Source organism: Osmia lignaria, chromosome 14 (genome assembly GCF_051020975.1).
Source record: "Osmia lignaria lignaria isolate PbOS001 chromosome 14, iyOsmLign1, whole genome shotgun sequence".
Taxonomy (NCBI): Eukaryota; Metazoa; Arthropoda; class Insecta; order Hymenoptera; family Megachilidae; genus Osmia; species Osmia lignaria.
In genome coordinates, this window is record NC_135045.1 from 11,126,482 (window position 1) to 11,138,988 (window position 12,507).

A 12,507-nucleotide genomic window follows, 5' to 3' on the forward strand; every position below is an offset into this window, starting at 1 on the left:
CGCGCGATTGCAGTCGGTTCCAGTATAACCAAAGGGTCGAAAGTGCACGTTATCCTCGGGGTAGCCGATGATTCCATCGCTTTCGCTTGGGATTCTTTCATTCGCGAGAGAATAGCAAAGTTGGAACACGTTCTCAGCACAGGGACCCCTCCAGTCTGGCGCCAAGCAATAATAACCGTTCGCCCACGCTGAGCTCTTTCTCTCTCGAGGTTTTTGCACTCGACCAACCGAGTCGCAGAACTCTCGAACCGTATTCGCAAGAAGAAAAATAAAGATTCATCAGCCTAGAGAATCGATATCGTTTTACTTTTGACCCATCTGTTTGACCCATTAAGTCCTCTTCCATTCATGGGATTCTCTATTTCAAATACGAAACTCTGCAGAGACTCTATGTAAATTAAATAATATTTTTTTCAAAGTGCACTAATATTTTTTTTAAATTTCATTTTTAAGACTGCATCAACCTAATGAATTATTAGCAATCACAATATCATTTAATAAATGAAATATACTAGTATAATTAGGAAACACTAAAATGGTGTTAACTAAATTAATATTGTTCATAATTTTATATAAATCTGAGGTAACTAACATTTTTTTAATTCACCATAATGAGTCACCAGGCTTTCCATTCCTGGAGGGTGAAAATCACCCTTGCATCAGCTTCGAATCTTAATTAAAAAATAATTGCACGAAAAGCAAAACCGTATCGAAGAGGAAATAAAATTGAAAGCAACCAGAAAAGGAAACGAAAATGACAAAATAAGCCGGTGTTTTATTATTACGAGCCTTCGTAAAGCCCGTGCCAATTGACTGAGAATGGGAATCCAGATAAAAGAACGATTTCCAGTTTCAGCTGCTCATCGAAAGGAGGCAATAATTCGTCCGTGGCGATCGATCGGATCGGTGATGATAAAAGATAACCTCCGCCCCTGGACACGAGGGTGAACGAGCGTGAACTCACTCCACCCCCGACTCTGTACAATATAATGATCGTCCGAAAGTGCACACCGGCATCGGCACGCCCAAGGAAAGGAACGCATAAATTCAAGCGTATTCGTACGCCTTCGAAGGGTTCGTAATCTCGTTTCGACATCGAGACTCGTCGTCTTTCACTGTGTTGCGTGGCAGATGCGAGCTTTTCCAGATGCTGTTTTACGTGTGCCCATCCCCCTCCACTACGCCCTTCTTCGTCGTTCTATCAGGGGCAGGACGAAAATAATGGGATTAATTCGTTAACCAAACACGATGACGACACTCTTCTTCAGCCACGTGTGGACTAGAATCTTTTTTCTTTCCTAAAGATTTAATCCGACGATTTCATATTCAGCTGGTCGGATAAAAACGACGAATCGTGAAGTTGTTATATTTCACACGTGAACATGAAATCTGACATATTAAGTGTGCTAACAGGAAATGTGAGATCTTCGTGACGCAAGATTTTTTGTTTTGAATTTTATTTCCCATAGGAATTGAATTCTATCTGGAAGATTTTCACTTTTCCAATGAAAATTCATTGAATTGCTCAAAAATATAATCAAGTACTTTTACATAAAGTTAATAGATGTGTTAATTATTAATATTGCCAAAAATATTGAGTTTGTGGTAGATACTTGAATGAATACAAGTAGTCAAGTGAGTAAAAAGAGATAAGTATGCTATGACGAGTATAATTTATTATTCAATGAAAATGTACCTGCATACGTGAGTCCTTCTCTTCTGAGTCATTTAATTTAAGCAGTTGGATGAGGTCATATGTTCCAGTTAGAAAATTAGGGAAAGGAGGGAATACCCTATGACTAATCAAACGCTCCCTTAGAGTAATTAGAAATTGAAAGACTTCTTTTATGTACAGTACCGAAAATGGTAGGCCACCCTGGGGAAAATGGCGAAATTTTGGACTCCCGGATTTCCAGCCCTCCCCCTAGGTGACTGCAAGGAAAATAACGATCTAAGGAGAGGATCCCATATATAGATCTGTTAGATACCTACTACCATAGAAAATTTGAATTGCTATTTATTACCTCTATACTAAATTTTATAATATTTCTGAGAATTTCTGCTTAACCCTTATTGCACTGTGGAGACTGTTCAAGGTACAAATGAAAAAATTGGAATTCCATATAAAAATATAAGATAAGTGGCTTAATTTTGGAGAATATCTTATCTTAAAAAAGTGTGCCAAGCAAATATTAAAAATGAATCATCTCTTAAACAAACCTACTATACATGATAGTAATTTCTTCAAATTTTTTTCACATAGAATTTCAATTCTACCAATCGTACCACCATAGACACCCCGTATATTTCATCCAACCGAAAATCGAGAGCCGTGCATCACGAAAGCCGCCGATAAATCCCGATTTCTCATAAGGAACGGTCCGAGCAACCCTCCGCATGATTCAGAGCTCCGAATAAAGGAAAGGACCAGACTTTCGCTTTCGTACGTGACGGATCAGTAGAGTGTCCCTTCCAGATCGTGCTCATCTCGGCAAACAAGAATTAGAGCCGTCGCGTTAACTTCCAAAGCGAGCAGATCGAGCATGACGTACCCCGCACGAACCACCCCCCCGAGTGACTCGACTCGGGTTCTCGTGTCGCGAACAATAATGGACGGACACCTGAACGGGCTGACTTTATATTTTTTCCTGCACGCCTGTCGACGCGGATTATGATAATGCTCCTTCTCTCCTCGTCCCGTTTGATCCGCGAGGGAAACGACAGCCGCGCGTGGGGTGGATACTCGGCACGAGACAGCCGAAAACAGGGGTGCTGGCCACCGGTGAGTCATGCTTCATCCCCCCAGAAAGGGGAGGTCTGGCGCAACGACTGGTTGCCAACATCCCCCATGTTTTCTGCCTGCAGCGACGACCTATGGATTCTCTCGATTGAAATTAGATTTCCCTTCATCTCCGGCTGCTCGCACAGCAACTCAAGCCCCGTTTCCCTCTGCTCTTTAGCCTCGTTTCGCCTTCGTGGAAATCGTCCTAGGCCGCGAACTTTAGCGATCCGAGATGCGGGCTGTAATTGTGCCAATCGTTCGTCGAGTCGAAGAATAATAGAGTACTCCAGACAAGTAACGTACTATCGGTAAGCTGAAACCGCCTTTTCCTCGGCTAGTATTGTCAAAAGGAAAAGGTAGACGCAAGATGGCAGATAATCGCGACACCGGATGATTTACCGTGACGATGATCGTACCGAAGTGGGCGCGATCCATAAATTACATTAATTTATCGAGTGGAAAATAAAATATGAAGGCTATAAATCGCGTCCTGCAATTTGCGGGCGAATCGAGGTAACCGACTCGTGTATCTACGAAAGTTCCGCTCTCTCTTTCGAACCGTCGAAGAATCGATCGCGTCCTGCCTCTTCGAGTTTGACTAACAAATTTCGGGCAAGTTTTAGGTGGCCCTCGACCAGCTGGCGCTGAATCATCCTATCCTAGCCCTGCGGTCCCGAACCACGGCGTTGCCAAGGTTTCAGAGCGGCTTCCACCGACTTATCGTTTCCTCTTATCGAGTCGGCCAGCAGAGAGAGAAAAAAAGAACCGTCGTGTCTGTGATACTGAACAGAGGCTACGGTTCACGTGACTTCCGTCTTTGCTACTGGTTAGAACACGATAACCGAAGGCCCTCGTACTTGCTTGATCCCTGTTCGATTTATCTGTCGCGACGCACGCTCGAGAACACGAAACAGATAACGAATGAGCTACATCTGTAATTAGAGCGATCTCTAACGTGCTACTTTTTTATTTTCGCTTTGGCTTTGGTCACAAGTTGGGGAGAGACACGGGCGACACGCGAACTGGGTTCAATAGTCTCGATGAGTCAACTCGAGTACCTATGTTATCATTCTGTGCCTTCTATTCTATTTTTAGAAATACGAATTTATTCTTATTCGTGTTTACGTAAGCCGTTTTTCAATCAAAGGATTGATGGAATCCTTTCCTGGATTCAGTTCGTAATAACAGTTATTAACCTTTTGACTACTGGAGGCGCCTATAGGCGCTTAAACTAGTTTCAAATCTTATATTGGTTTAGTGCAGTGGAATTCACTGTTTTGATTATTTCAATCTTTCTTTCTCAACAATGTACGCTTAAGGAAAAATTTCGTTGTTCTCACTGTGGAGAATACGACTGAATTCCTATCGTATGGTACGACTGGTACGTCTCAAAGTCCGTCGTAGTCAAAGGGCTTAATTTGAAGAAAGTAATCTTTGAAGCGTGGAGTCTGGGTCAATTATAACTCAAACAAGGATGTTAACCTGAAGTTAAATCTATCATTTTTAAACAAACGAGTGAAAGAATAATATTAAACTTTAGAAAACGAAATACGAAATGAAATTAAAATTGCGTCTCTCTTCCTGGTCCGCCAGCCGAGGGTTAAGAACAAAGGATCTCCGTCAATCTACTCTCTTGAAATACAATAATTTTCAGCACCGTTTTAACCTTCCTAATAAACAAGAAAAGGTTACGAAAGTCGGTGTATTTAATTAACCGATTCAGATAATCTTAGATCGGAAACAGGTCTGAAAGCTTGGAGATATCTCGGCTCCAGGAACTTCCCCTCTCGGTTTTGCGCAACTAGCCTCTATTGATCGCAACGTTTCAGCCCATTATGATCAAACTATCGATCGTTTGCGCGCGTTAAACGTTTATATCGCGAGCCAAGCATTAGGCCGTGCGTACAGTGTGGCTGTGCAACGATCGAGCAGGGCTTCGGGAAGGCCGTAATTCAAGCAGCCACTCCAGAGGCAAGAACGGCCGCAACAATGCCCGTAACTGTAGATTCGAGGTAACTTTACACTCGAGTCCATTTTCTCTTTGCCCACTTAAGCCCGCTGCAACGTTCGCGCCCCGTCATATGGGGCAGAAGGGTTGCGACACGTGTTCGAATTTCCCTTAACGTACGCCATACGATTCTGGGCCACCCTGTACATCAATTACCGTCAAGGAACTCGAGATTGCTTTGTTTCGTGCAACGCTACTGCAATGATTCGAAGGCAAAGATCTTAATCTTCCATGGAGGTTCAAGTTAAATTTTCACCCTTTAGGAACGAAGATTTCAGAGGCACTAAATTGCAAGCATACAAATTAAAAATAAATATAATTTTATAAGCAGGATTTAACTTAGAAATGTTTTATCCTGAAAGGGGTGGCTGTTATTTTCCCCAGCAACTATTATTACACTATTTTAAAATTTTCAACTTTTTTAGACTATATAATACTTGAAAAGTAACGACGTACCGTTAATGAGCATTTCTGGTGTTGAACAGAGGTATACTTTCGTCAGGAAGCAATCCTTCTCGCTACAATAACGGATCTTCGAGATAGATCCATCAAGCGTTTAAAAGCAAGAAAATGCCTCGGCTCGGCACGACTTTGCCGTTGAAATCATAACAATTACGGCCGCGGTTCGCCGGAAGGAAGCATCGTAATAACTTCTTAGTTCGCGGGGCCTTGTACAGATTAAAAAGAAGAGGGAAGGGTCAAGGCGAGATAAAGGAAAATTAATGGCGGACCTAAATCCTTGCCGGTGAATCTCGCAGTCTGCTCTACGGCCGGAAGAAAGAAGCTCGCTGAATTACGTGCCCGTGAGCGAACCGCAACGCGAGCATCGTTAATTTGAATTATTATTGCTCGCGAATTCGAAAGCGGACCTCGCGGCAATTACTCCGTGGAATATCGCGAGACCGGATTTTAATGTAACCGGGACGGGATACGATTTTCGATGCTCGCCAAAGGGTGAAAATCAGCTATTAATCGTGGATCACTTCAACTTGGTATTTCTAAGCGAACCATGCTAAGAAAAACAGCACCCGAAGGAAAATTCAAATTTCCCATCGATATGCAATCAACCTTACCTTAAAGTTTCATCGCAATCAATGTACACCATCTTATACAGTTCTTCGTTAAATGGCGCGAATGAAACAGGTTCGCGCGAAGATCGCGATCCTTCGGGCTGATCGAACTTTCGAAACGTTTTGCATGCGTGGCCAGGCGTTAAATTAACGCGCAGACTTTTCCATTAATAACAGGACCCACGTACACGGTGACACTCGTTTCAAACGGAATAAATCGCGCAGAGTTGCGCAATGATTCGACGATTTCGCGGGGAACGTCAGGGACCGGTTCCTTCGGATTAGGGAAAGTTCTTGATCGGGATCTATGAATGAATAGATCGAAACCTTTCGAGTTCTAAATAAATAACATTTTTGTTATCTAAAGCACCGCCTGTGTTTTCATGTTCGACCATCAACTAATCACCAAAGTAAATTGTGTTATCAAGCTAATCGCAAGATAAAGATTATTTCTTTTAATCAAGGTTATTACTATAAAAGATAGCTTCAAGCGAAGATTACTACACGAATCACGTACCATGCCCTCGTCTATCGAGGTGTCTTCTTCGAAATAGCATTCGTCAGGCTCGTCCGGTGTCAGAGCTGTAGGAGTTTCCGGTGACTCCTCCTTGATGTCCTGCCTCCTGATCCAGTCCATGTCGGCAGTCCCTTTCCGAGCCTTCGGCGACAGACGGTTTAACGCGTCTCTTTCTCGATCCCTTCGCGCGGCCCTCGCAGGATCACATGTCTCGCGTTCGCTCGCGAGTAACGAGCGAGGAAAACTAGAGTCAAACACTGGTGGGAAACAACCGGGTGCTTTTCTTATCGTTTATCACGGTCCGCGGTCCGATTACGGGGATATCACTTCGGCTGCTACGATGGCGGCTGACATTTGCGAAATGTCACTGTGATTTTCAGCCGACTGTCACGTTAACGTTAACTAACTTCGCCGGAACTCCGATACGAAGGTACACGTGAATTCAATCGTGGATAAAAAATGAATAAGGACGAAATGGAGAGAATAACTCGTTCACTGTGTCCCACTGATGAATCTATTCGAAATGCTCCAAAGAGGAGAATTACGTTTTTCACGAAAGTTGAGACGATCAAATTTGTCGCTCATGATAGATACTAGAATTTGGATGTTCCCGAACACGGTGCCCCGATTGAACGTAAAACACACTTGATTTTATTCAGTTAAGAACTAGCCTGTTTAACGCACAGCGTACCGGAGGAGATGATTGCAAGCGAGAGACGAAACGCGCGCGCAGTCTCGCATGTGCACACGAGCAGGCCCCGACGGCGGTGCAGCTGCAACTGTGTGTGCAGGCCGGGAATGCTGGAGGTGGTATGGAGGCGGCTTGGTGGGCGCACTCTGTCTCGTCTCCTTTGCCTCCCTTCTCTCTGTCTCACCACGATTATGGTTCGTATACCCTCTCCCTCTCTTTTCGAGCAGTGGTACTTTCTCTTTTACTCGTCCGTACCCGCTGTATACGCTTCTCACTCTCGCTCTTTTCACTAAATCGCCCTCCACCGTTCGTGTCACTCTCTCTCTTTCCCTCTCCGCGCTTTTTCTCTTCTCTTTTCCTCTTTCCTTTCTCGATCATTCCACAAGCGCACCGCGTTTTCCGTCCCTTTCTGGTGATTCGTCAGTCCCTACCTATCTTTCTCTCCTTTGGACGCGTTCTCTTTTCTCCCTTTAATTTCTTCCCCGTCCTTCTCCATCGTTGGTGCTTTCAATATTCCCTTCCGCCTCTACCGTACAGCTCTAACTTTCTCTTTGTCCCTCGCGCAGCCCTTACCCTGTCCTCTTCCTTCCCTTTCTTGCCCTCCACTTTTCCCTCCCTTTTTTCCTTCGTTTCTGTTTCTTTGCCAACTCGCCCCCTCCTCTTGCACTCTTTCTCACTCTCTCTCCCTTCCACCCACGTCTACTCCAATCATCCACGCTGTCCTCTTTACATTTCGTGCAGCAGCCTCCCTCTAGCTCCATTCTATTTTACTCGTCTCCCTTCGACTTTCCTCTTTCTTTCCCGCTTCTGCTTGACCTGTCTTCTCCGTCCATCTTCGTAACGTCTCGTCTAGTTTCTTTCAGAAGCAACCAGGAAAATGGCAACCGCCTACCGTGGTCGGTCCGAAACTGATAAAGAGGGAAAAGCGAAGGAAGAGAACGAAAAGAAGACGCGTACGTAACGAGGGTGGCCAGAAATGCTTTTCTCTCTTCTTTCTTAACGCGTACCCACTCTGCTCTTTCAGGAACAGCATCCCTGTTCCGTTTCTCTTCTTCTCTCCCTTGCCCTTTATCCTCCCCCACCAAACGCTGTCCGTCTCTCTTCAACTACCACTTTCCTCCCTCTCCCCAGTTCCATGACCCCTACCCCTTTCGCATCGAGTCACCATGAGTTCAGGGACGATCCGTTTTCATTCGAGACCCTGCATCTAACGCCCCCGAGGGATACCAGAAATAGCGACTTCCTCCTACAGCGGCGAGATTTCATCTTTTTTTTTCTGCGTTAATACCGCGGTGAACCCGGTACAAGATTCCGTCGTCGAAACAAATTATCGATGGGTCAGAATGATAAGAAGGATAATGTAATCGAGTTGGGAAGAAAATTTTTCTATCGCATATCTGTCGAGTTTGATGTATTCCAATAAGTGGATACGAATGTTTGAAAAAGGCGACGAAACAGCGAATTGTTTATGGTAATTATTTTACTTATTTCACAAATTATAACCATTCCTAATTAATGTATTTATGACTTCGATACTTTACTTTTCATTTGCCTTATTTTCTGTTAATTGGAAATTTGTCAATTAATAATTTTGCAGCTTACGTTATAAAAGCTCTCGAATGTAATTCCACGAACGATATTCAAAGATAAATAGCAAATACGGTTGAAAATGTCTATAATATGTATAAGCATTGAATTATTGAAATTTCCACCAATTTTGTGTTAAACGATGGTTCGAGGGATCGATAATTCAGCTCGCCCTTTAAATTGATCAAATATTATGCAAGCTAGTCCTTGGTAAATCGCATGTCGTTGAATTGCAATGAACCGTGATACATCCCTGAACACGATAGTATCGAGGAATAAAGAGGGAAGAAGAAAATGGCAAGTATGCCACGATAAGAACGACAAGGAAAAGAACAGCGAATCCGATGCTAGGGCACGGATACTCGGAGCAGAAGAATATCTTAGGGAAAGATGGGCATAACTCACAGGGCAGAGAATGACCCACAGTGACGTAACTAGTAATTTGAGGGCAAAATTATAGTGCAATTTCATTTTCATGGATTCTCTAAGAATCAAAGTATTAATTAGGAGTAAACTCTTGCTTTATCATTTTTTGGGGCAGTTAGGTTATTCAGAGCTAAGTATTGCAATATTAGGACGAATAAAAATTATTAAAACCATCCCTGACTGTGCAAATTGTAATTAAAATTAAATTTGAAATTAAAATTGAAATTAAAATTCAAAGTTGCATTTGAACTGCAGGTTGCATCAGGAGTGACGTGATTATTGGTGCAACTAGGAAGGGGGTAAGGTGGGCCTTGCCTCTCCAAAAATGAGAACTAACTCTTTCGCCATTCTAAAACTCTGAGATTTTAAAATTCTAAAATTCCAAAATTTGGTGTTGCTAATAAAACTAAAGTACCTCGCCTACTGCAGAAAAAAATCCTAATTACGTCAACAGATGTGGTATTGCAAGGAAAAGGGTTAAATCCTCAGCATCCCAATTTTTTGATACAAAATAAAAAAAAATTCTTAAAAATGAATTTTTTAATTAGAAGGTGTTAAATGAAAATATCCCAACAATATATATATTTATATATTTTTTTGAAAATGCTGTTATTTATGGGATGATCTAATAGTACCAGCAGTATGGACGGCACTGGTATGAACTACGAGAGAAAGGGAGAGACAGAGGAGAGACACGTGATGCTGGAACGTGTGTTAGTCATTGGTTGCCCATGGCAACCCACGCGGTTAATGTACGCGGGTACGGGCCGCTCGTTCAGAACAACGTTACTATATACGTACGAGAGAGCGTACGTACGTAACTCCGTAGGTTGTACTACTGGTACTACTACGCGCATGCACAATGGGAGGTCAGGTTCGTGTGCGTCCACACACGTGGCCGAGTTGATTGATTTCGCCTCTGCGTTCGTTGCCACGATATGTTGCCATTCGATTGGAGCACGCACCGAACCTCGTTACCTTCGAATGTGCGGCATTCCGTACTAACATTCTTACCGGTCAATGAAAATCTTTAGTCAACGAGGAATGTGCCAGTTAATTAACCAACGAAACAATGTAATATAGATTTTGACATGTATCAACCCCTTCAATTTTTCAAGTGCAACTTCCATTTTTTATATTAACAATAAATAATAATTATAATCATTAATGGACCCGAACCGAGGCTCAGGTATCCGTACGCCTCTGATAATAATTAACAAGGTTCGATAATTCTGCAACCATCGTAAAAAATTTCAAATTAAGATTCGATTAATTCCAATAAAATTCCTCCGCCCAAATAATTTGATAATACGAAACTTTCATAAATATCCCCGCTTAATTTCTCCCACGTTTGTTAGGATTCACCGAACGTAATCATGCCGAGTTACGAGCAATTATACCAACTTACGCTCGATTTTCGAAGAAGAATTCGAGCTAGCCGTCGAGGAGAATGCAGTTGCATCGGTCGCTGCATCCTGGCGCAATCGTGCTGCGCGCACCAATTAAGAACGCTTCGCGCCGTAATCTGGGATACCGTGGTGCATGCAAATGCATTCTGTGTTGCACACTCTCGCCGTTCGCTGGACACGGACGATTGTTATCGGGCTTGATTATCGGTCGTTGGTAAACAGCGCTTTTCCAAGAATCGTGTCAGGAAGAGACTCCTGATAATTTACCTCCTTGCAATTGCTTCTCGAGAACGGATAACATCCCCCCTTGATTGCGTAACGTGTTTATCGATATCGTTTTATGACAAGAGAAAAGTTGAGAAACTTGTTCGGTTTTCTGTAGCGATCGGGCTGATACCGATACGTATTGATGATATTCAAATACCGAAGTACTTAATGAGATACATTGAATAGTACCGATACGATTAATTGCTTGCTATCAATTTTCGATAGTAAAATGATACCGTTTCATACTATTCAATCCGGTCCAGAATCAATAATATTGATTTAATATCGTTCCAATCACTAATTACGCGTCTATTAATTGTTTAATTACCCCTTATATACTACTGAATTTCTTATATTTCTCATCTACTTTACTTTTAAAATATTTATCTTACTATATATTAAAATTTATAACAAACTATTAAACGAGAATTTAAGACCGAACACGGTGGAAGCAATTAGATCGGAATCTTTTCCTTAGCATTTAAAAACTCTTCAATTAAAGTGGATAATTAAACCGTCGTACGAATTATACGCGATTACGAGAAGACATTCATGTCGACCAGGTGTAAGTCTAGACGATTCTAGATTACGTGAAAAAAATTATCTCCTTGCTGTATTGTAAATGAAGCTTGCGTATCAAATTTAACAGTTCTGAGGATCGTTGTCTGGTTGTTCGTTTTCGGACATCGTGCCTCTACACCCTGCGTAATAGAAAGGGTTAAAACCCACCAGGGACGAGTGGAATAGGTTTAGAGAGTTAGTGGTAGCGTTATTTGAACGAAGCAACCTCGAGAGGCGTGGGAGCTTACAAGAAATTCGTGGCCCGGACAAGATAGGTGCGAATGGAAACAATGTGTCGAAATTTCAAACTCTTCTCACGGATACTTCTTCTGTGTACCACTTTCTAGACGTTAATGCGCTTCCTAGGTACTTCTCGCTTTCGGTACCGTTCTACCCAAGAAGTCAATGATTTCAAGATACAATAAACATGGGAAACATTGCCATGATTAATAAAGGGCGTGAGAATTTCGATAGTATTACGATATTAAAAATTGGGTCTCTCTCCATGGTCCGCAGTTTGAAAATTAACCCTTCGCTTTGATTTCTTTGCGATAAAATGGCTCGTTGAGAGTTATCGTCGAGCCGTCGCGCAGCGAGGTCGTAGGAGTGAGCGCTCTGGCTTAAGACGATTCTAGTTGCTTTTCATACTTTGTTCGCTTTGCTATTAGTTTTAGTTAATTTATAGTTTTTTCTATTCTTTATTTTTAGTGTTCGTCGCGTCAATTGGTGTTATTGTGTTTTATTTTTCTAATTCGTTTTTGTTTTAAGAGGGCAGCCTGTCCGTGGTGCGAACGCGTCGCAACCCACGGCGGGTTGATCTTTATAGTCGACCGGCGGGTACGCCGAAAGTCGGGCATAAGTTATCCATGGAAAATGTTCTGAGGCATTCTTCATCCATGACCGATCATGGCTGCGAGTCCGACACGCAATCGAACAACTCGCTCAACATTGATTCTATTTCCACGCATAACCCGTCAACTGCGGTGGGTGGCAAGCGTACGTTCGAGTCTGCCAAACAGCTTCCAATAGTTACACCACTTCCCGAAAACTTCCTGAAACCCCTCAAAAACTTATCTCCTGCACGTTCTGAGCATTCTAACCCTTCCGTTGATTCTTCAGACTCGTGCGCTTCAATTACCGCGGCTCGTGAATTTAAAAGTCGTGATAACGTTAAAGAAAGTAGCGCTCC

General features: G+C 42.7%; 1 protein-coding gene across 3 annotated transcripts in view; it reads right to left on the minus strand.

The window, feature by feature from the left end:
• LOC117605593 (uncharacterized) overlaps nucleotides 1-12,507 on the minus strand; it is a 161,398-nt gene that overhangs the window by 71,070 nt on the left and 77,821 nt on the right. The window contains exon 1 of one of the 3 annotated variants that reach the window (XM_034327112.2): nucleotides 6,378-8,115. The exons of the other annotated variants lie outside the window; for them this stretch is intronic. Within the exon in view, the coding sequence (XP_034183003.2) occupies nucleotides 6,378-6,497 (120 nt within the window). The 5' untranslated portion in view covers nucleotides 6,498-8,115. Of the gene's footprint in view, nucleotides 1-6,377; nucleotides 8,116-12,507 lie in introns of those variants that run through there. 3 annotated transcript variants of the gene reach the window in all.